The 22,108-nt window shown below is 41.1% G+C and overlaps 1 protein-coding gene across 24 annotated transcripts in view; it reads left to right on the top strand.

Annotated features, from left to right (window-relative positions):
• Window positions 1–22,108, top strand: part of DAB1 (DAB adaptor protein 1) — a 418,255-nt gene that overhangs the window by 331,366 nt on the left and 64,781 nt on the right. For all 24 annotated transcript variants that reach the window (XM_086841652.1, XM_086841649.1, XM_086841645.1 and 21 more), the window contains one exon: window positions 20,994–21,133. In XM_086841652.1, coding sequence (XP_086697778.1) covers window positions 20,994–21,133 — 140 coding nt within the window. The remainder of the gene's footprint in view (window positions 1–20,993; window positions 21,134–22,108) is intronic.

The raw sequence follows: 22,108 nt of genomic DNA, 5'->3' as shown, positions 1-22,108 counted from the left end.
GATCTGTAATGGAAGGCAGGTGATTTTGGGGTGAGAAGGTGGCTGGTTTTTGGGAGGGGGAGCCCATGGAGATGAAATCCCTGCACTGCTCAAGCTGCAGCAGGAGCTGCCCTCAATCCCTGCCCCACAGGCAGGACGTGCTGTGGGGAGAGCTGCTGGCAGAGGGGCAACAGGGGAGGCAATTGGAAAAAGGCTTCAATTAATCAGGCACAGCAGCCCTGAGCTGAAGGGCCAGATCCTGTGCCTGGTACATGCAATGAGCTCCTATTTCTGTCTGTAGCTTTGGAGAAAACAATGTTGGCATCAGAGATGTGAGCAGAAAGCTGCCTTTTCATCCCTCCTGCGTGTAATTTTTGACAGTTTTTTCCTCCTCTCTCTTTTATATCCACTGTTTGTTTCTTTTCCCTCTTTGAAGACTTTTCCATTGAATTTAAAACCTCAAGATTTAAACTGTATGGAGACATAATTATGTCTCTTCCTCTTTACTTAATTTTGCTACTTGTTAACTGTATAAAATTAGGGATGACACTTTTTCCTGGGCAGGCTTGTAAGTGACGTATTTTCATATGAAAAAAGGGGGGAAAAGGAGGAGTATTTTCAATAGAATAACTTGACTTATTTCAATAAAAGTAGGCAGGTGGTGTGTTTAATATGTTAACCCCTGTTCTATGGATTTGTTTTACAGCCCTTCTGTCTTGAGATGGTAAAAGACTGGAAGGGAATTAAGGAGACCAAAGAAAGTCCCTTGACATTTTTATGTGCTGAAGTAACAGGCAGGCAATCTTGCTTTATACAATGCTGTCTTCCTGGGTAGAACAATTAGTGTTAATGTGGTAATGATAATTGTTTCTGTAAATTATTCTTAATTAACTATTTATGTAATAAGACACTTAAGGATCAGTATTTAACAATTTTGAGGGTTTTTTTTTTTCCCCTGCTAATTGGCTTCCATATATATGTCTTTCCTGAGCTAGTGATCATTATTAGCTGTGTGACATTCAGGCTTAAAATTTGGTATAGATGATCCTTAATTAACACAAAATGGTGCATAAATGATCAAGAAACAGGTGGGTTCCTTCCTTTAGCTGTGTTGTAATTGCAAAGTGCTGCTTTTTCAGGGAAGTTACCAAGCTCTGAGACAGATCCCAGCTTGTGGGGCCACTGTTCCTACCCAGAATCATCACCCCAGACGTTCAGCAGGTGCCTCTCAGATGTTAAACTTTATTATGTGCCAGATGTGGAAGTGCCTCTTTGGGAATCTTCTGTATCCAGCTGAGGAGATGAGAGAGGGAAGTGGAAAAGTGTTTGAGACAAGAGCTTCAGGGCAGTCAGTTTATGGTGGTATTTAAGCAAGGGAGAGAGTAAAAATGGGTGATCTCCTGCCTCATTTGCTGCTGCCTGATATATTTTGAAGGGGTTTTGGAACAAGGTAAGGGAGGGGGAATAGCCTGCTCTGCCATGTGCTCTTTAATTAGTTCCTGTTGTTCTGGTTTGAGCTTTCTTCATCTTGAAAATGTCACCTGCTACCCTGCTCTTTCCTCGTGTTTTTTTTTCACTTGCCTCTGTGTGAAGCATATACCAATATTTTATGTACATAATTGGTCTAAGTTCTGTATACTGGCTAATATAAAGTGCACATTCTCCTTTTTACGGTGGTTTATGTTTATTGCACTCACTGCATTGCTTTATGTGCACAGTGTGCTTATGGAATGTGTGGTGCAGACAGAGAGATGTTGTGTTCCATTCTTAGCATCATTAGTGCTGTTTTCTTCACCAATTTTCATCAAGCTATAGTTTAATTTAATTTTTTTTTATTTTTTTTTTTGCAAAGCAGCTCTTATCAGTTAGATTTCCCTTCTGTTGCTTTTAAAACCACCAGTGTCTCAAAACAGTGAGAACTTAAGTATTTTTAGCTTTATTTTTCTTTATTTTGACATGTTCTGAGCATCCTAGGATTTCTGTAATACAGCCGATCAGTTAAAGCCAAATACTGATAGCTTTACAAGTTAATTAGCACCTCAGTTCATCAGCACTCACACTCAAATTAATACTGGAGTAAGCATCTCAGAATCTCATCTCCCATTTGCATTTAGTGAAGGTGATTTTGCAATATGTTAATTTTTATTGTGCACAGAGCCTGTTTAATTTTTGGTGCTCTTATTTTTTGACCTATTTAAACTTGGGGTCTAAAACCTTAGAGGAACTGGCTTGTTTGACCTTGTGTGAAGAATATGGAAAATTCAGTCCATTGCTAGGATTTATTGTGATTAAACAGCACTGACTCATTATTTCCCTACTCAGTCATTTGGAATGTAGGTGTTTTTTTGACTGTTTTGGCTTTAAGTGTTTGCAGCTTAGGGCTCTTGATGTGAATAAAAGGAACTATTAGACTAAAGTAGGAAAAATAACTTTAACCTAATCAAGCCCTAGTTGTCTGAATTAGTAACACCTACAATAATTAAGATACTCTGCGGAAGTAATAAGCTAATCATGTTCAATAATAAGGAATAATCATCATATTCAATCCATTGCATCTTTAGATTTTTCACTACATAGCCTTTTATTTCAAAGACATGGTGGGAAGAAATTTTTACACTTGTGGTGAACTCTGGTGTGTATGAGAACAAATAATTGGAACTTGAGAGGCTCGATATTTTGGGAAGAGTACAGATAATTACTGTTTACTGTTGTCTCCTCAGCTGCAGCGTACCAAGAACAAGTAGCTCATTTCAATTACTCCTTCTTTAGAGAAGTTTACTGGGAGAACACTCCATCAAGGGTAGTTTGCTGCTGCAGAAGACTTTATCCAAGTGCTGTGGGAAGCCAGAAGCTTTTTGGTGGTCCTGCTGCTGCAGGGTCAGAGAAGGAGAATCCTTGCTCTGCTGGCTAAAAATCCCCACTCTAAGGAAACATCCCAAATAGCAGCACGGGGATTTGGAGTGTATTAAGAGAGGAAGTCAGGGCTGTGTCTCTCAAGAGCACAGCTGGTGTGGGTTTTGGATTTTAGGAGTATTCTTCAGGGGTTCTAGCCATGTACTGCACCGTTGTGTCTTCCTTTGGCGTTCTCAGGGCAGCAGCAGATGAGATCTGAGTTTATGGGAGATGTGGGAGATGGGAGAGATTGATTGGCTGCCTGCTGGAGTAGAGACTTTTATCAAAATTTATTGAACAGGATACAGGTAAATGTTTCTTTCTTTTAATCAAGGTTGATTAAATTACAATCAGAAAGATGCCCCTGCTCCCTTAGGCACATCACAACCTTGTTATCATCTCAAATTCATCCAGCCTTTCAAGAGGGGGTTTTATTAGCGGTTCCTAATCCCCAGGTAATTACTGTACACCAAGAGATATTTGTAGAGAACATTTTGAGTAGGGGAAAGGGGTTCACAAGAAATGATGGGCCTGAATAAATTCTCTGGTGCTCTGTGACACGAGTTCCTGCTCAGATTTCCAGTCCCTGGCTCCAGGCACAGCCACCTGAACCCTCCTGGGCTTGTGCCCCTTTCCTGGCCACAGAGAAAGTGTTCCTCCTTTTTTTCCCAGCACCAGCACTGCAGGAAAAGGGGATGATTTGGATGATTGGCGCCGCTGCCCTTTTATAAAACAGCTTCATGATTGCACGAGGTAGGAAACTCAGCAGGATCATTAATTCCTTAAGGTTTCCACTTTTTTTTTCATTGCTGCTGCCTCCAGAAAAAGGTTCCTGTTTCTGAGCTTTCTGTATTTCAGAAATCAGCAGATTTTGTGGGGAACTTTTATGACAGTGGCAGTAAAACAAAAGCAAGCAATCAAACCTAGACTGTTTTATATACTTTGATATTGTTTACTTGCTAATATAGTGCTCCCTAAAAACCAGACTATTTGCTCACACCTATTCCAGTTTTAAAGGAAAATGCCTTCACCACTGCAAACAGAGAAATTAATCATAACTGGCTTGTTCTACAAAACACACTCTCAGCGATGGGAAAGGTCTGATTTTTTTTTTATTTAATTTTTCCTCCTCAAATAAGGAAACTTAAATTACTTAAGGGACTACTTAGCTTCCACTGGTGCAATTAGATTAACATAGGAGGAATTTTGATTTGTTTCCAGAAATGAATATATGTTTCTAGGTCAGTAACTCTATTTAGAACAAAAGATCTTGAGGGGTTTTTTTCCAAAATAAATCCAAATGTAGTGTTTGCTAGGCAGCTCTCCATTTGAATTTCAGTTTAATCTTCATCTTATATTATTCCCCTTTTCTTGAGAAGTGTAAAAGTGTTAAGAGTTCAGAAGAAATACATGAATTGGGAAAGAGAGGGAAGGATAATAAAACTATGAAGTCAGTCACCCTGAACCACTACCACAAGCCAGAGAGAGGGACAGGGATGCTCACTAAGGGTAAAATACAATTCAGAGCAGCAGAACTGAAAGTTAACAGTGAAGCCATGAAAGGCAGGATGATATTGAATAACTGGGCAACAAAACCAGATCCAATTCAATGTTGATAACATAAAACAATCCATAGAGAGGCAAAATAGTAATACATGACTCCCTTTCAGTGAACCAAACCCAGATTTCTGGGTTTGACACCTTGTACATGGTCTGGAGGAATGTATCATATATATATATATATATATATATCAATGTTATCAACTGAAACAAAATTAAATGTGCATTGTGTTGCAGTCTGTGTGGGTCTGGTTTGGTCATTTTTTGGTTGACAAACTTTATAACAGAATTATTAAAACATGACCTTTGGTAAAACAAAAAATGAAAGAATTGAGCCTCTCTTCAAATATTCAGGATGCCAGGTGAGACTGAAAACTAACTAATGTTACTTGTGGAAAGGTAGCCTCTAGCAAACGCTGAAATGTAAATTTGGAGGAAGTTGTATGTATCTATGCTGGTTAAAAATGAACTTCCCCATTAGATGTCCAGTATAATACACCTTTTTCTTGAGCTGCCCAGGGGGATGTGTGGTAAATGTTGGTTAAAAAACAACCTTAACCCCTAAAAATGCCCTAACTCTTCCTTCTCCCCCAAGAATCCCTTGCTCAGTTCTTGAACACCAGATCAGGATCTGATCTGGGCTTACCTGTGGAATCTGCTGCCCTTCACAGCCACTTTAGGCTGCCAAGATTTATGACTAAGGTAATAACCCCTCAGTATCTGAATTTACAGCCTGATAGTTAATTACTCTCTGTGTGCCACGTGCTGTAGTTCACATGTAAACAGTGCTTGGAAAGGAAAATAATCCTCCACAGCAGAACTGGGCATATCCTGAGGGCTGTTCTGTTTCCATCTCACGAGTGGGATGTTCTGCTCTCATGTTTCAGCTTCTTTGAGGGTTTTAAAACATGACCTGCTGTATCTAAACGTGCTTTATCTCCATTGCCAGTAATGCTTATGCAGTGTAGTCTCAATATTAACCTGGAATACAGTTTAGGGTCTTTTTGTAGTCATGGTTGATTTTGTGAACCTTTTCCCTTGCTGGTGATGTCAGCAGAATGTCTCTTCTGAATTATGGTTATTTAATCAAGGTCTGTATGTTATTATACAGGTCCCTTCATTCAGCTTTGTCCTGAAAAACTGACTAAAATTTTTCTGATTTGCAGTGGAATGGAGTGAACTTCTGATCCATAGAATCCAGTTGTGCATCCTGCACCTCTGTCTGGTGTCATGCAGATGTGGAACAAGAGGTCCATGTCCAGCAGGCCTTGCTGCTGGAAGCCAAAGAGATTTTCTGTATCAGTAACAAAGGAACACAAAATTCAGAACCCATTCCACCAACTCTGATGCATCTTTTTTAGTGGACCCTGCAGATGTTAGCTTTAAAACATCTGTTTCTCCTGGTGTTTCTATCCTCAACATCTTGAATCACACTTGAGCTGGTGCTGCAGCACCAGCCTGGGACCACCAGACTTGCTGGTTTAGAAATTACATCTGGTTTTATTCCAAATTATGGTTTTGTCCAGCTGTCTTTTAAAACCATTCCTGTGAGTTGCTAGGATACATTTCTAAAAGTGGAAACCGTGTTTACACCACTCCAGTGTGAAAAATCTTTGTGTATCACTTTCTTCTTTGCCAAGGCTTCATTACAAGGCACTGCTGAAGTTCACCAAGCTCTCCAAATTGTCATACAATCCTGTTTCTTTGTTTGTGGTAATCAGAGAAATGCATGGCTGATTAAATGGATCCTGTTTTGTCTGCTATTATTAACTCCTCTGCTGAGCAGTGGCATTATTCAGATGGATGTTGAGTCAGCTCAATCCTGACCAAGGCCATGTGTGGGTTCTGCTGTGAGCTGGAACAGCTCCTTTTTGTGCATCCTGCAGCCCTCAGAGCATCTCTGTGACCTCCTCTGGACTGGCTCCTTCTTATGTTGAGGGCCTGGAGTTGGGAATCAAATCACCTGAAACAAAATCAAACCCACTCGTTTTCTTAAGGAAAGTACCGAGGTTGTAGGCAAGGAACTTGAAGTTTGTGCAAGTGAAGGTTGGGCAGCAGACACCACCAAAAGGCAGTGTCAGAGTTCGCCCAAGTTCTGCATGTTTTTAAACTTCTGCTTGCCAAAATATGATCCCAAGGACAAAGTTCTCCTCATCTTACAACATCTGCTGTAACCTGCCTTGTCTTACATTGTTAATTTTTCTGAAATGTGAAGGGTTTTTGACATAACAGTAGTCTCCTTACTATAAAATCTATACAATACAAAATATATTTTAACACCTGAATTTATACTTTGATCAGCCACTTCAGGCTCTGTGTTGATGCTTTTAATTTCAAATAGGGTTTTTGTGGGGGGCATCACGTAGGAGGGTGACTGAAGAAAGAACTGGCATTTAAACCTTGGAAGAATTTTTCTTAAATGGCAGTTCTGAGATTCGACTCGTTAGCCACCATTGTGATTCTTTCAAACCAGCCCAACAGGCCTTGAAATAAATGCAGATGATCAACAATCAGATTACACTGAATGCCCACAGACTCTACCAGAAAGGTCTAAGGGAAAACAATTACAGATGAAACAAAACATAGCATTTAAATCCCTGCATGAGAAGCAGCCACACAAAGGAAACACAGATTGTGGTTTAGCTACCCAGGTGGAAGAATGTTTAGAAATTTAATATTAGGACACTGGCAACTGAAAGCATTTAAAAGTGTTAATGCCCCCACTTTTCTTGCCTTTGATTAAAAGGGTCACTGACAGAACATAGCTCAGTGCAAACATAGGAGTGATGGCTGCGGTGATTTTGTGCAGTTCCTGCAGGTGTCAGAAGACTGAGGGCTCAAAAGCAGTGCATAGCTTCTTAAAATGGTCCCCAGAAACACAGATTTTCATTTAAAAGTTTATTAAAGGAGCTGCATGGTTGGTGAATTTCATCCTCTCATGATTTTTTCAGGTGCAGACGTTCTAGCTCGGGTGTATCAAGGCCAGCTGATGGTTTGGTCATGCACAGAGGTGCCACCAAAAGGTTTAAATGCTCTCTGTTGTTCAGGGAAGACTTCTAAATGGATGAAGTGCAAAGCCATTCCCTCCATTCCGTCCTGGAAGTAAAGACTCTTAGAGACAGACACACATAAGCTGTTACAGGTGACAGGAGAGGAGGAGAACCTGTGCATGGCCTCTGTGGTTTTTGCACCTCACTGTGGGCATTGCTGAGTGCTGGCTCTTCATTTTCACTTTCCAGTCTGGTGCTGGAATGGCCTGAAACAAAACACAGTAAAGACAAGAATTAGGCTCATCATTTTTTGCCTCAGGAATGATGGTACTGTACCATTTCAGTCATACCTTCTGGCAGTATATTAAAAGATGAAGTGTAGGCTTAGACAACATTTAATTGGGGAGGAAAGTTAAAAGATTTTACTTCTGCCAAGCCTCTTTTGGGATATTTAATAGGGATATGGTGGGTAAGATACAGAATCTGACATGTGGGTGGTGATAAAAACAAGGACTGGTAAAAGCAAGAGAAATCCACAGGTAATCTGAACTCTGCAGCAAAGTCAGTGAAGTGAAGGACATGGAGATCCTGAAGACCTTTTCTTTTCTTGCAATAGCACTTAAAACCTTGGAGTTACTCTTGAATTTAGGTGATCAATTGGTCAGAGCTGGGCTTGGCAGGGTCATGAGGTGATTCCCAGAGAAGCTGTGGCTGCCCCATCCCTTGAAGTGTCCAAGGCCAGCTTGGACAGGGCTTGGAGCAACCTGGGATAGTGGAAGATAGCAGATGAGTTGATTGCATGAATTTATGATTTTTTCCATCTTTCAGGTATTGCAGGATGTTGCCTGCAGTTTGGAGTCATTCCTGATCTCTCCTTGGAAGGAGTTAGATCTTGTGGAGCACGTGGACAATGACATCCATTGTAAATCCATCCCCCTTTCCTCCTGGTAGTCCCTTTGTTTCGATGGCAAGACTCCTGGGCACTGAGGGACCAGGGCAGCCTGGTTTCTTTGGTTTCCATGTTGATCTAAGCTCTAAGGAAAGACAAGGCTCAAGTGTGGACTCCCTCAGCACATCCATCCTTAGGATGGTTCTCTTCTATTGAACCATCTATTTTCTTCTGCCTGGTAAAGTGAAAAATTCATAATATAGGTGAGACTTGACTGAAATTGGCCCGAAGGTTAATGTGTTAATCCAGGGAGGAGCAGGCATGAGAAGGGAGGCTGGGGGTTTCCATTGCTCTGCACATTCCCACATAACACCCAGGGAGTGTCTGGCTGTCTTCCTCTCACTTCCTTGAGAAACCAGACTAAAAATAACAGCAAATAGGAAATGAAAACAATTCTGTTACTACATGGTACATTGCAAAGAAAAAACATTCTCCACGTCTCTGGATTAGCAGAATGTTTGAAGCTGGGATAACCCAGTTGTTAACAACCATAATTTAGATGTGGGTTGTTTTTTTTTTTTCCTTCACATAAATATGACTTATTTGAAGTACGTTGAATTAGAAAACTCATGAATAAATATTTTGACATAATCAGAATTATATGGCTGGAAATTGACCTACTTTGCATGACAGATGCTTGAGAATCCCCCAGCTAATAGCAGACTAACCTGGCATAGCAATGCCCGATCTTATAATATTCTAAGCTGCATACAGACATTAAATTATTAGATTGTTGGGGTTTTTGCACGGAAATTAGACACAGTCAATTTTGTTTGTAAATGAGTAAGTTATAGGCAAGTTATTGAGGAGGCATTGGGGTGCAGTCCAGAAGATTCCTGCATCATTTGATCAGTATTTTCAGCATGGTCTCCAAAAATCTGTTAGAGGTAAAATAGAAACAGCCAGCAAAGCTTGATGGTATCAGCAGCCAAATAATGAGAGCATTACACCAGATAGACAGGTCTTTTCAGAAGAAAAGCACAACTGCAAGAGGAATAATAATGTTTTAAAAATCTGGTAATATTTTGATGGTGTAAATAGAATCCACTTTTCCCCCTGCAGCTGCTCCTTACGCCGGTGTTGATTTCAGCAAACCGATTTTATCTGCGTGTCCTTTCAGTTAATATGACAAGGATTTTCTACAGGTTAAGTTAGCAGAGAACTCTGACCTTGGGAAAAGAATCTTCTCAGTTTAGGTTTATATGGATTCTTATTAAAAAATCATCTTCCTTTATTATTTTAACAAACAAAGGTGAAGAAACGTTTTAGGTGCTTATTGCACAGAATAGAGTTTTCAAGCTTCATAAGTTTTTGTTGTTCAGTCCTAGCACAAGTAATAATAGTGATTTTATTTGAAAAAGTATCATGCTTTTTATATTTAGTGGAGGAAAAGTACCTTTTTCATGGCTCAGTTTCAGCAAAGATAACCCTCCTTTTATTTAATCCATGCAATGAAAAATAGTAACAGACTCCATTTTAGTAGCCCTTTATTCACTTCCTGTTTGTTTTCTCTGTTTTCAAAGAATCTCTGCAGATGAAGTCGACTTTGTTCAGACTTTTTTTTCTCAAGGTCTTCAGGGGAATGTTTTGCTCTCTTCTAATGAGCACTTGTTAGCACAAAGCTAGTAAAATCACATGTATAATATTGGCAGATCTGTTCTCTTCCAAGCCTGAAGCAGGGCCAGGCTGAGGCACAGCTCCTACCCTCTATCTTGATTTGCTCCAGCTGCTTAAAACTTCCTAGAATTAGGTTAAACTGTCCCTTTAGCATCCTTATTTCTTCCAAAAAGGATGCAGTTCAGTCATCCTTGCAGTGCCCAGCTGCCAGACACAGCATTGTGGACTGCAAGCAGAGACACCTTCAGCTACTGCTCAGCTGGGGATGGAGCTCCTCCTTTCAGGGAATGAAGGCATCCCTTGAAATGAGAGTCCTGTTTGCAGGACACTGATTTGCAGCTGAATTTGGATTCTTTGGAAGCTTCATTAAAAGGGCAAGACTCAGAGGTGATTACTTGGGTTAGTCACAGTCACTGCTTTAGGAGTTTCTCTCTGGCTTGCAGTGTTTGGAGGAGGGTTGTGTCCTGCTTCTTCACACATCCCAGTGGCTTTTGGGACTCAAACGTGGTCACTTGTGTCCTTACAACTCAAACCATCTATCAATAGCTGAAAATGACTCCAAGTTTTCCCAGTTGGGGAAAGTTTCCATTCTTTCCTTTCCTCTTGATTCAGATTTAGCTGGTGGGGTTTGCTAGTTTGTTTCTATTGTATTTCATTACTTTCCCACCAATTCACTCTCACTTTCCTGAGCTCCAGCCCAAACACTTTGGCTCCTTGATGCCTGATCAGTTCCAGGAGCAGAGGAGCTCTCCTGATACACAGATCCTCCGTGGCTTTGTGCACACCAGAGGTGTGCAAACCCCAATTTCTTACCTCTGGAATTCGCTCTGGCACAGGGGTGTTTTACTTCTTGTCAGCAGTTTGCCCAAGGGTGACTGCCAGCAGTAGTCTTTTCATTCCTGCCTCCTGCTGCCACTTTGACAATAGGAATGGCAGCAGGAGGCAAAAATGAAAGGACCAGATTGAAAGAAGCACTTTGCCACTGTTGTAATTTTGAAATTGATGGCGTTTTTTAGCCCAAAGTCTCCGGAAAAAAAGCTGCTTTCCTCTTTGCCTCCTATTGTTTTTCCAGCAGGGAGGGACATTCTGTGATGTTGCAGAGGCAGTGGGAAGCCAAAATGAAAATAATTTTCTTCCTGAAACATTGGATAACAAAATGTGAACAATTTCAGCAGGGAAAGAATGGTTTGGATATTTTGTTTTGTTTTTTTTTTTGTTGAGTGCCATGTGGTGAATACTGGTATTTCCATTTGACTACAGAAAGTAAATAGCAGCTGCTTTTCCTATTGAGTTAATGTGACCTTAGGGTAATTCCTAAACACCAATATACTGTGGGGCTTTTTTTTAGCCTGACACTTTCATTCTTTCCCTTTTTCTGCATGAAAACAGGTGTTGTAAGGTGGGTGTATCATTCACTTCTGAGGCCAAGTGTTGCCTTTAATGCCATGCCCTTGGAGCCAGCTTTGTGAGGCAGAAACTTACAGGTCTGCACATTCCTCAGGTGTGTTTTACACCAATATTATCAGAATTACTGATAATCCAGATGTGATTGTCTGGGCCACCCATCCCATAGGAAGAAAGATGAGGATTGTTCTGCAGTTGCACTGATGTTTCCTGCTGGAGTCTTTGCTCAGTGGGGTCTGAAGTGGTTCTGGGGTTTGAGTGACACAGGAGGTGGGGCTGGGGAGCTTTAATGCTTCAAGAGTGACCTTCACCTTCTCTCCCAGCAGATCAAGTTCTGTGATTTAGGTGAGATTTCATTTGCACTGGGGAAGGAAATCAGTGAAGGATCAGAAGGATCAGTGAAGGATCATCCCCAGACTGTGCAGTTTGCAGATATTCCCAACCTGGTGTGATGCACGTTCTGCAGAGCACTGACATCAGCCTTCAGCAGAATGAGCTCCTGCACTGCCAAAGGGGATGGCTGGGAGGGGAGAGGTGGCCCTGGCACCATCCAGTGTGCTGCAAAGCTCCATTTCTGTGCCTGCACACAGCACTGGTGCGGGGACACCACAGTGCTGACAGGAGAGGCTGAAGTGTAGATCAATGAATGGCTTTGTCCTCCTGCTTTAGCTGTTACAGGCTATTGCTCTTGTCTTTGGGGACTTCAGTGGCTGTAATTAGTTATCTTGAATGGAAAGATTTTTTTTCTCTCATTGAACGTGTGAGAAATTTGGGAATGTTAATCAGCAGAGCATAACCTTTTCTTAACTTGCTCTTTTTATAGTCCTGGGGAATTAACATTTATCTTAGGGCAGCCCAGGAACCTGGTATTTGTCTGAAATGAACTGATTCTCCACCCTTTCTCTTTCTTTATACGTAACAAAAAATAAACTCTTTGGCAGGCTCATCAACAGAATATATTTTGTAGGCTTTGAAGTGTAAATTGTGAATTTGTGTGTCTCGACAGGACTTTTGGGTGCCACGTGTAAACACGTGCATGTGTCTGTGTCCTGGATTAGTGGAAGGCTAATTAAAATTATTCTTGAAACCTGCATACCTAAAGCCACATATAGGGAGACACATAAAAGCAGCTTGATCTTTTTTTTTTTTTTTCCACAATTTCTGAGCTCTTACAATTCTTGTAGGATTAAAGAGGAATCAGGGAGATCCAGGAACTCTGCAGATCTTGTTGCATGTTCACATACCAAAATAATTAATTAGATGCTTATCTGTAAATGATCAGTATTCCTTGTGTTGGCTGATTTTCCACCTGCTTTAAGGTGCTTCTCAGTGCTATGGTGGAGCTTGGAAGGCAAGGCAATTCTGCCTGACATTCCTCTGCCCCAACAAGTTCAGATTTGGTTGGGAAATGACACATTCTGGGGTTATTTAGCAGCCCCTTTGGCCCAGGCTCCTCCCCTTGCTGCTCTGGAAGTAGTGTACAGAGATTTTTGGCAGCAGGTGGTATCAGCTGGGTGCCCCCTTGGGAATGTTTTGCTCAGGTATGTGAGTACAGCTGTAACAGGTCCTTTGGTTTTCAGAGTGCTTGGGCTTTTTCGATGCCCCATCCAAATGCAGCGCACATATAAATGCAAATCCAGGATCACTGTAACATCACTTACCTTTTCTTAGCTGGTTTTAGCTCAGAAACAACTGATCTCATACTGACACCCTGGCAAGCAGGTAGGGAATGGAACAGCTGATGACCCTGTTTTCCCAAGGGCTTTGTGTACTTGACATTTTGATTTCTGTTTGATTTAAACATTTACCCAAGCTCTGAAACACTAGGTGAACAAAGATTGTTAAACTATCTTCTGTCTCCTAAGAGGAGAGTCCACAAATACCTGTCTTTGCCCTTCCCCTCTGGGTGGCTAGAAAACATCATTTTAATTCTCTAACATCAGGAAATGGACTGCCAAGTTTCCCTGGTTTCACTTCTGGTCATTCCCTGGGGCTTGCTGGACAAGGTTAGGATCCTAAAATGAAGTTTTATTGCAGGGTCTCATTTCACTTTAAATCAATGTAGAATTTGGAATTTCAGCTGCTTCTGCACACAGCCTACAAAAGGCTCCTTTACAAAATGTCTTTCAAAGATTTATGAAGACTTGCATGGTACAGAGGCTGAAAGCAAGTTTAATTACATTCAGCTTTTGGTCATTTCTGTGTCTGAAGATGTGCCCATATTCTGTCATCTCAAAAACCATCTAAGAAAATAAAATTGATCAGTGAGCCTTCTGGCTAAAAGGAAAATGAGTTCTTTGTCATCTGCCTATGGAGCCTGGGTGCTCAATCACTGCCTTCTCCCGGGTACTCAGCCCAGATTCTCCATCACTGAGATTTGTCTCAAGTTTTAATCAAACATTATTTTATACTGAGGCCTCATCTGTAAATAGCAGAACCCTTCTCTTGACATACTCACACGGACTTCACTGTAGTATAAAGAAATAATTTAATCCAGTCCATGCAACCATTTTGCTTTGGAGGTGGTAAAATGTGCATCGTGTTCATCTTGCATTTGGTGTTAGGATAAAAACTTGTCAAGTGCAGTTGCTGTCACCTGATAAACAAGATCTCTGCTTATAAAGCTGATCAAGGATAGCAAATAATATGGGAACATCTTATTTCCTTACAGAGGAGACTTGGTTCTAGGAGTGGGGCTGTGTAGGTGCCTTCTCAGTAATTCTCAGGCTAATAATGCCAGAAGCCATAAAATCTCTCCGTTTGAGGCTGAACAATTGGGGAGTACTGCTGAGATGATGGTTTGAATGATGATTGAGTTTTCCTGGAGAGCCTTTATCTGTGCTTAAAATTGGAGGTAATGTTTTTAAATTAAACCATAATAGGAGGAAGTTGAGCCTTCGGAGTGGTTTCTGTGCCCCCTCTTTATGTGGTTTATCATTTTCTGTGGAAGTATTCTCAATCTTTTTGTTCAGAGCAAATTGTGTTGCTGTCAAAACGGGGCAATGAAAGCACCCCAGAACAACACCTTGCAGACTTTTTCAGATTTCCTATCAATTGATGAAAGGAGAAGTTTGCACTCAAGTTGTGCCCATATGCTGTAACCAGGCACTTACTTAGAAAGAGGTGCTTGTCCCTCACAAAATTTTAACATGGTTTTTAGGGTGGTGTCCCCTTAAACAGGTTGTATTTCACATTAGTAGGTTTTTTCAGCTGCTAGGGATTAGCCTTCATCACTGAAATAAAGTGTGAAATCCAAACTGTGTCCTTGTTTAAAGTACAGCAGTGCTTGATGTCATGAGCAAATTTCGCTGTGACTGTGCTCTGGTCACTTGAGATGAAGAATTGAAATTAAACCCTCAAGTATCTGTCCTTTTTAAAAATAAAATAAAAAAAGTTTAAAATTGCTAATTGTAAGAAACTCATTTGAGAAGTATTGGTGGAGGAAGAGAATGCTAGTGCTGTCACCAGAAGTTAAATTTTGAGCACACAGACTGATAGGTATAATGTGGTTTCTTTTCTGAAATGTTATGTTAAAAGAGGAAAAATATTTTATTTTTCTGTGGCAGATCTGTGGATGCCCACAAGAGGATTGGGCAGTCGTGCTCTTAAAGACAGTGATGAATCACCCAGCAACTCCCAAGTTTCCTAGTTCTAGGAGAAAATCTCAAAAATTAGATTAACAGATGCCAGAAGCATCTGAGAACTTGTGGGGAGCTCTCAGTTTTAAAACCCCAAATAAGCATTCTGTACTGAACTTTTTTATGGTTATGAAGAAAGAATTGCTGGGTTTGTGGTATCATGATCCATCCCTTTGTGTGATGGATCATTTTGAGCCTTCTGTGTTGGTCGTGAGGTTCTGTGAAGGCACTGAGGAAAGTGTGCCATCAAAAGGAGAGTAATCAGAGCTATCTTCATGATTCCTTTTAGCTCCTGCTGTACTGAATTGTACATTTAATTGCATGTGAGTATTTTCTCTTTTACACCTGCTTATGTACTTAGGGTTGTTTTTTTGTTTTTTTTTTTTCTAGGGAAATCTGTAGTTGATTAAAATTGCTGTGAGTTTTCTTGGGATAATTGACACCAAATGAACCTGAGCATCATGTGTGTGTATATGTGCAAATAGATAAGATTATGCATGTATATATACGTGTTTAGGTGCATATATATGCACAGCTAATGGGAAATTCCTTTCACTTAGCAATTAATTTAGGAGTCTTCAGTCTGTGTGGCATCTTAGAGGTCATTCTGCACCACAGTGTTTTGTATTTTCCGCTGCGTTGATACCATAAAAACCCATAAAAATGCTAATTGCCCCAGGAAGATGTAGGCTGTTTATAAGTGTGTATGGGATTGTTTTTCAGCCCTGTGATACAGAAGGAGGTGTTATTTCAGGTTTATAATTTGAATGGATACAACTTTGACAGTTTATTAGTTAGAAAAGAAGAAGAAAAATAAAGACGGCGCTGTGTTGTTCTTCAGTGAATTGATTGCCAGGAGCATGTTATTGACTTTGGTGATAATATCATTATATATTTTACAGTCGTAAAATCAAGAAATTCAGATTATGCCCTGAGGGCTTCTCACATTTAAATAAAGGATATAGTCATTTCCAGGGTTATTGGTTTAGATTAGCGGGCGTTACGAGGAATGCTGAGTGTGTTGTGAGCAGGACAAAAAGAGCAACAGTGCTCTCACTACAGCGGGGCTTTGCTTTATTTTGTTTTTCTCTTTATGAAATACACTCACAGAACCCCTGGGAGGATGAGCAGCTCTAAACTTCAGCATATTAATACAGTGTTGGCTTGGTGTTCTGCAGGGCTGAGGGCTGAAGTCAAGTGTAATCCTTGGCATGTACCAAGAGCGAGGATAAATGAGGGACCATTCGCTAAAATACCCAGAGCCTGGGAAGCAAACCTGGGGTGAGCTGCAGAATTCAGAGCAGTGTTAGAGCCAGATAACCTGACACAAACACATCTTTCCCTCTTGGCGACAAAGACAGGGGATGGTGCTGCCTTGGGGGCGGCTTCCCAAGGAGCCTCAGTATCTGCAGCTGGGTACAGCCCTGGGAGCACCTCTGGAATTCAGCTCAGGCTGCTCCATCCTGGATCTTCCGCAGTAGCTCCTCTCCCTCTTGGTCTGATCACCAGTCTCCCCTTGGGACTGACTGGACTTGAGGTACCTGGGTGGAGTGCTTGGGGTTTGGGTTTGGGGCTGTCTCCAGCTTGCTTGAGGGAATCTTGGTTTAATTTTAAGGTATAGTGCCTTGAATAAAAATGATTGACTGCATTACAAACCTAGTTTATGACTTCTATGGTAGCTTTAGTGAGCTGGATAAAGCACCTTAATGCTGAACATGCTGCTCAGCCTCTCTTCACTTCAAATGGGAGCTTGGGAGCACATTGCATCACCCAGCTCTGGGGATTTACTGTTCCCTTCAAAGACTGTGAAAGTCCAAGTGCAGTGTCACAGCTCTGCAGCAAAGGTCATGTTTTCCTTCTCACAAAGAAGCAAGAAGTATATGGCTCTAGGGTGTGTGGTGACATCCACAAAAGTAGATAAAAATAAAATAATAACTCTTACATTTACATTTTGAGGGCTTCTGAGGATTATAAATGTATACACTGCAAACAAAACTTTGCCTGAATCAAGATCAGCACGTTTTCTAATTAAAAGAAATTTAATTTTTTTAACTGAATTTGTAAGACTTCTTAGTGGCTTTTTAGTTTCTGTATTTTTTCTCAGTTTGTGGCATGAGAATCAAATCAATTTTAATGAATCAAATTAATTTTAATTTTGATAGTCTTGTTCCATTTTGGATTGTATATTGCTTGTGTTGACTTGGGAACAAATGCCAGGGTTATTTCTTAGGAAAACCTTTCTGCTTATGAAAAACAGACTATAAAAGCATTTTAGGGCAAACCATTGGAAAGCACCCATTGATCTCAGATAGTTGTGATACAGACATTTAATTCAGGATCATTTTGGAATCGTGTAAAGGTACTGGTCCTCTGAAGAACAACTCTGGGGAGATTCCTCCTTGTGCAAGGCACAGGTGAACAGCTACAGTGAACATCAGCCACTTACCCAGAGTGATTTGGCATCTGTGCTGTTCTCTTGTCAAGAATTGCTAAAACAAGATTTCAGGAAGTGTGTTGTGGAGAAAAGAGTGCTTGTCATTAAACACTGGCTTCTAATTTTGCTGCAGAATATGGCCTAATAATGATCTCTGATCTCAAGCCTAAGTGTTCCATAAAACCTTCACAGGTGAGTGTCCCTCTTTGAACCATTGAGATGTTACCTAACCCCAAGATGTGGCTTCACAGTATTGAAATAAAACTCAGCTCTGGCAGTAAGTGCATCCCTGTATCCAGAATAATTTTCCTTGCCAGAGGCTGGGACCCATCCAATGTGGTGGCAGGCTGGAGAGCCTGGCTTGATGGCAGAGCTCCACTGATAAAAGAAGCTGCAAAGGAGCAGAACTTGTCTCTGCTTGTTACATGGAAGGAAAGATTCACCGCCCTGGGTGTGTTCCTGGCATGGGCACAGCTCTCTGGTTTAGTGGTTTAATGTTCCACTCACCCTCCTCTGAAGCCTAGGAAGAATTACAGCCTCCTCATTCAGGCATCTCTTATTTATGCAGTTTCAAATACAGAAAGAACCTTTTTCAAGAGCTGTCATTAAAATACCCAACCCTTTTTTGTTTCAATGATGAGATGTTGATGACAGTCTGGACTATCTACTTTCCAAAGCGTCCAGGGCTCCAATGAAATATCACCCTCCCATAAATCTCTCACACCTCATGGGTGCTGTAACATCAGCTGCACTCACAGTGGCACATGGTAATTTCCCAAGCAGGCAGGCAGTTTTCAGCATCAAAATTTGGGGATGAGAGATCAGAGGAGATGTGTGTGTGTGCTGAGGAATGGTGACTTGCAGCTGGCTGATCCACAATGCAGGGCAGTGTGCGTGCGCGCTCCGCGTGCTCTGCACGGGACATATGCTCTGGGGTTTCACGGATGAATTTGTAGTCTCCAGCAATTTGCAGCTTCCACCGCGGTTTCAAATATCTACATCATTTTCAGGCTGATGATTTTTCCCAGTCATTTATCCCAAAAGCACTTCATCCTGCTTAATCTGGGTCATAATTGACATGGGACTTGTGCCGAAGCAGACACGGCCGTAAGTTGTGTTTGAGTGGCTGGGATTTAGTTACGTGCAGTAAAACAGAGTAGAGGTTGAAATAAGTATAAATGTTAAAATAACAGATGAATGCAGGGTCACAGTCACGACTTGGACCCAGAAAAGACTCTTGAACACTTGACATGCTCCTGCTGTCAGCTCACAGCTGCCTTTGGCTCTGACGAAGGCGTGAAGTTGGAAATTTCAGATAAGGAAGCTGTTGGAGTTGGATCGTATTTATTGCAGATCAACAGGATGTCTTTGCAAGTATAAAAGACATATGGAAAAGTCCACCGTTATTGTTGTACTTTGTTGTGTCTCCAGATGTTTTCCCTCCTGCCCCTCTCCGGAGGCTGAAAGTGGGAAATGGATTTTCATTGTTTTTAGCTGATGGTGCCAACATCTGCCTTGACGTTTCCCTGGGGAATGATATTAGCACTGCTGAGAGTTTCTGATTCATCACTTGTGTCTCATTTGCCAGTTTTTTGGTTTTTTTAACATACAAGACAATATAAGAGCAAGAGGTTTCAGCCCAGCTCAGTTATTTTGAGGGGTGAGAAGAAATCAAGGGAAACGCTTGGGTGGCTGCTGAACTATCACAGCAGCACTTAGGAGCTGCCTTATTTTTAAAGGATTACAAATGAGGCTTTAAAACATTGCTCTGAGCTGATGTTTTTCATTGAAAGAAATAGTATTTGTGAGCTCAAATATACTTGAAGATCTCAAAATGCTTAAAATAGCTCTGTTTTCTTAATATACATTTATTCCATCATTAGTTCACGGTACTTTATTCTGAGGGGAAGGGAACCAAATTAATACCTTCATTTAGAAGTGCTCTTTTGTGGTCATGTAGGCTCATAATGGTATTGTAAAGACTTAATTCCATAGTTTAGAACCTAACTTGCTGATCAGCTTGATATGTGTGTAAATTAGGAAAGTTGGCTAAAGTGTTGACTGCTAATGAAGGTGCTTTTAATAGAAATGCAAAACAAAATAGCATATTTTCCCAAAGCTTCTGTACTTCTTATCAATAAAAGCTGTACAGTATCAGATTATATTAACCTTAATATAATGATAAAATGTATTATATTAATGATTTTTTTTTTTTTTTTTAGTGCTTAAATCTGACCTTTTAAATAGGAATGAGCTCTGGAGAAAGTTTGGGCCAGAATTCTCAAATGGAGACTAAGACTAGATCCTGACCTGTGATTCCTTTATATCACATTGTGGTTTTTTTCTCTTACATCAGCTGGAAGAATCTGTGACCAGAGGCCTTAGGTGGCAATAGTGTAAATTTTACCAATGTTCATGTTTAGGGAAGGTTTTTTTTGAGAAATCTGTTGGGTCCGAGAAACTGAAAATTGTGCAATATCTCACTGTTTCGCCTGCTTCTTTGTGCTTTGGCTGTTGTTTGTTTGGTTGCAGTTATTTACAGCTCACTGTTGGTTTTTTTTGAGATCCTAGCAAGAAATTCCACAGGCAGCTGCAAAATATATGTTTAATCAATTTTAGGAAGACTGATTCCCTAACTAACATATTTCTTCCAGCTGAGACACGGTAGAAAATGTTCTGCAGATACTCAGGGAAGCGGGGGGAAGGTTTTCCTGACAAAGATGTCTTTTTTGTGGTGTCATAGTCATGTGGTTCAGGTAGTTTAGGTACATTGGTGTCATGGTTTAACCTCAGCTGACAACAAAGCACTTTGCAGGTACTCACTATAGTTTATATACAGCTGCTACTACTACTACTACTACTACGACTACTACTACTACTACTACTACTACTACTGTTGAAATGAAAATAAAATAGCAGAAAAAGGAGAGAACTAAAAACCAAGCATTTTTATTAAGAAATATGTTTTTGGCCTTTTTTTAAACTTCTCAGGGTGAGCCTGTGAGAGCAGCCTTTGCCACTTACGTTGTTTCTATGTTTATGTGCAAAAAGAATAGAACAAGGAGTTTTAAAGCATCAGCATTCTATAGATAAACAATACAGTTTGGAATTTGGTATTTGGTTTTCCACCTTTCAAATGTTAATAGTGTAAATATTGCTTAGATGAGTCATTTTGTAAGGAAATAGGAGCATCTTTCTGTCAGAGTTTTGTCTGCAAAACACAGAATTCTCCTGTGTATTGGGATTAAAACAACTCATACAGATCACAAGTTTTCAGATCCACAAGCTGTGATTCAGGTTTATCTCCTACTTCTGTAAACCTAATTTGTGTGCTGGAGATTTTGTATAGCAACAGTTCCACTGCGAACTCCTCTGGGGTAGTGAGGCCAAAAGCTTTTATCGAACGAGCATTTCCTTCTAATTCCACTGAAATGTTTGGAGTTAGATGTGATTTGGCCCTTGGTTTTGTTCCTTCACTCGTTTCCCTTTGCACTCCTGTAAATATCCTCGTGTCCATGTTGTCTCTGCAGGTCAGGATCGCAGCGAAGCCACTTTGATAAAGAGGTTCAAAGGCGACGGTGTCCGGTACAAGGCCAAGCTGATTGGGATCGATGAGGTTTCTGCTGCCCGAGGGGACAAGTTATGCCAGGACTCCATGATGAAGCTCAAGGTGCAGTGAAACTTTCCAGTGTTACAGTCAAACAGAGCAAATTCCAGCTTCAGCTTGCACTCTTTCTCCTTTCATGATACTGAGCCTTAGTCTGGTTAATTATGTATTGAAATCAGTCAATTTTGCATGAACTCCTGCCTGGTATTGCTTATCCTGGTTTAATTTTAATACATTATCTCTGAGTTCTGTAGTTACTCCGTGATTGACACCACTGCAATTTGTCCACAAATTACAAACAACACACTGCAAATTGAATAATTTTATTATGTAAAAGGAGAAGTAAACGACTGTGGAGGAAAATGGGATATCAGAGCATTTTCTATGACATTTCTAATCAACGACAGCACTGCCTCTGGCTGCTGGCTCCTGTGAGTGACGGGTGTAGGCAGCCACATTTCGGGGAGCTGGTGTCCTCACTGGGAGGAGAAAGTCTTGCAGCAGCAATGGCAGAGCTGGTGTGTTACAAAATCAGGCAGTGCACTGAGAGGATGGGGCATGAGAACATAGAGGAGCCCCTGGAGTTTTGGGGATGAAATGGAGCTGTGACAGATTTGGGTGTCAGGTTGGAGTGTAGACTGAGTCTGAGCTACCAGTGGTGTCGAGGGTGGGCTCTCTGGACCTGCCAGACATCTCTCTATGGCCCAGTCTCTCTCACAGCATGAGAGTTCCTGTAGGAATCATCCTGTCCCTCACCCTGGGACATGTGGAGGAGCTTGAGTCACTGGGAAGGAGGGTTGTGTTTTCCTGGAGTACACTACTGGCTATTTACTTCCCATCTCCCCTCTGCATTGCAGGGTTACAAACCAGGTCTAGCAGCAAACCCTCTGCTGCTTTTTCCCTTTTATTTCCCTCCCAACCCTCTCCCCAGCCCAGACAGCTTATGGATTTTCCATTGCTGGCTTTTTCAGGAGGAGAAATCACTAAATGGTGTCTGGTGCACTACCAGCCCGCAGGGTTCCCGTCCATCCAGGAGGA

The sequence above is a fragment of the Cyanistes caeruleus genome, chromosome 9 (genome assembly GCF_971803275.1).
Source record: "Cyanistes caeruleus chromosome 9, bCyaCae1.hap1.1, whole genome shotgun sequence".
Classification (NCBI taxonomy): domain Eukaryota; kingdom Metazoa; phylum Chordata; class Aves; order Passeriformes; family Paridae; genus Cyanistes; species Cyanistes caeruleus.
Note: the sequence above shows the minus strand (reverse complement) of the source record. Positions and strands in the feature narration are given on the sequence as shown.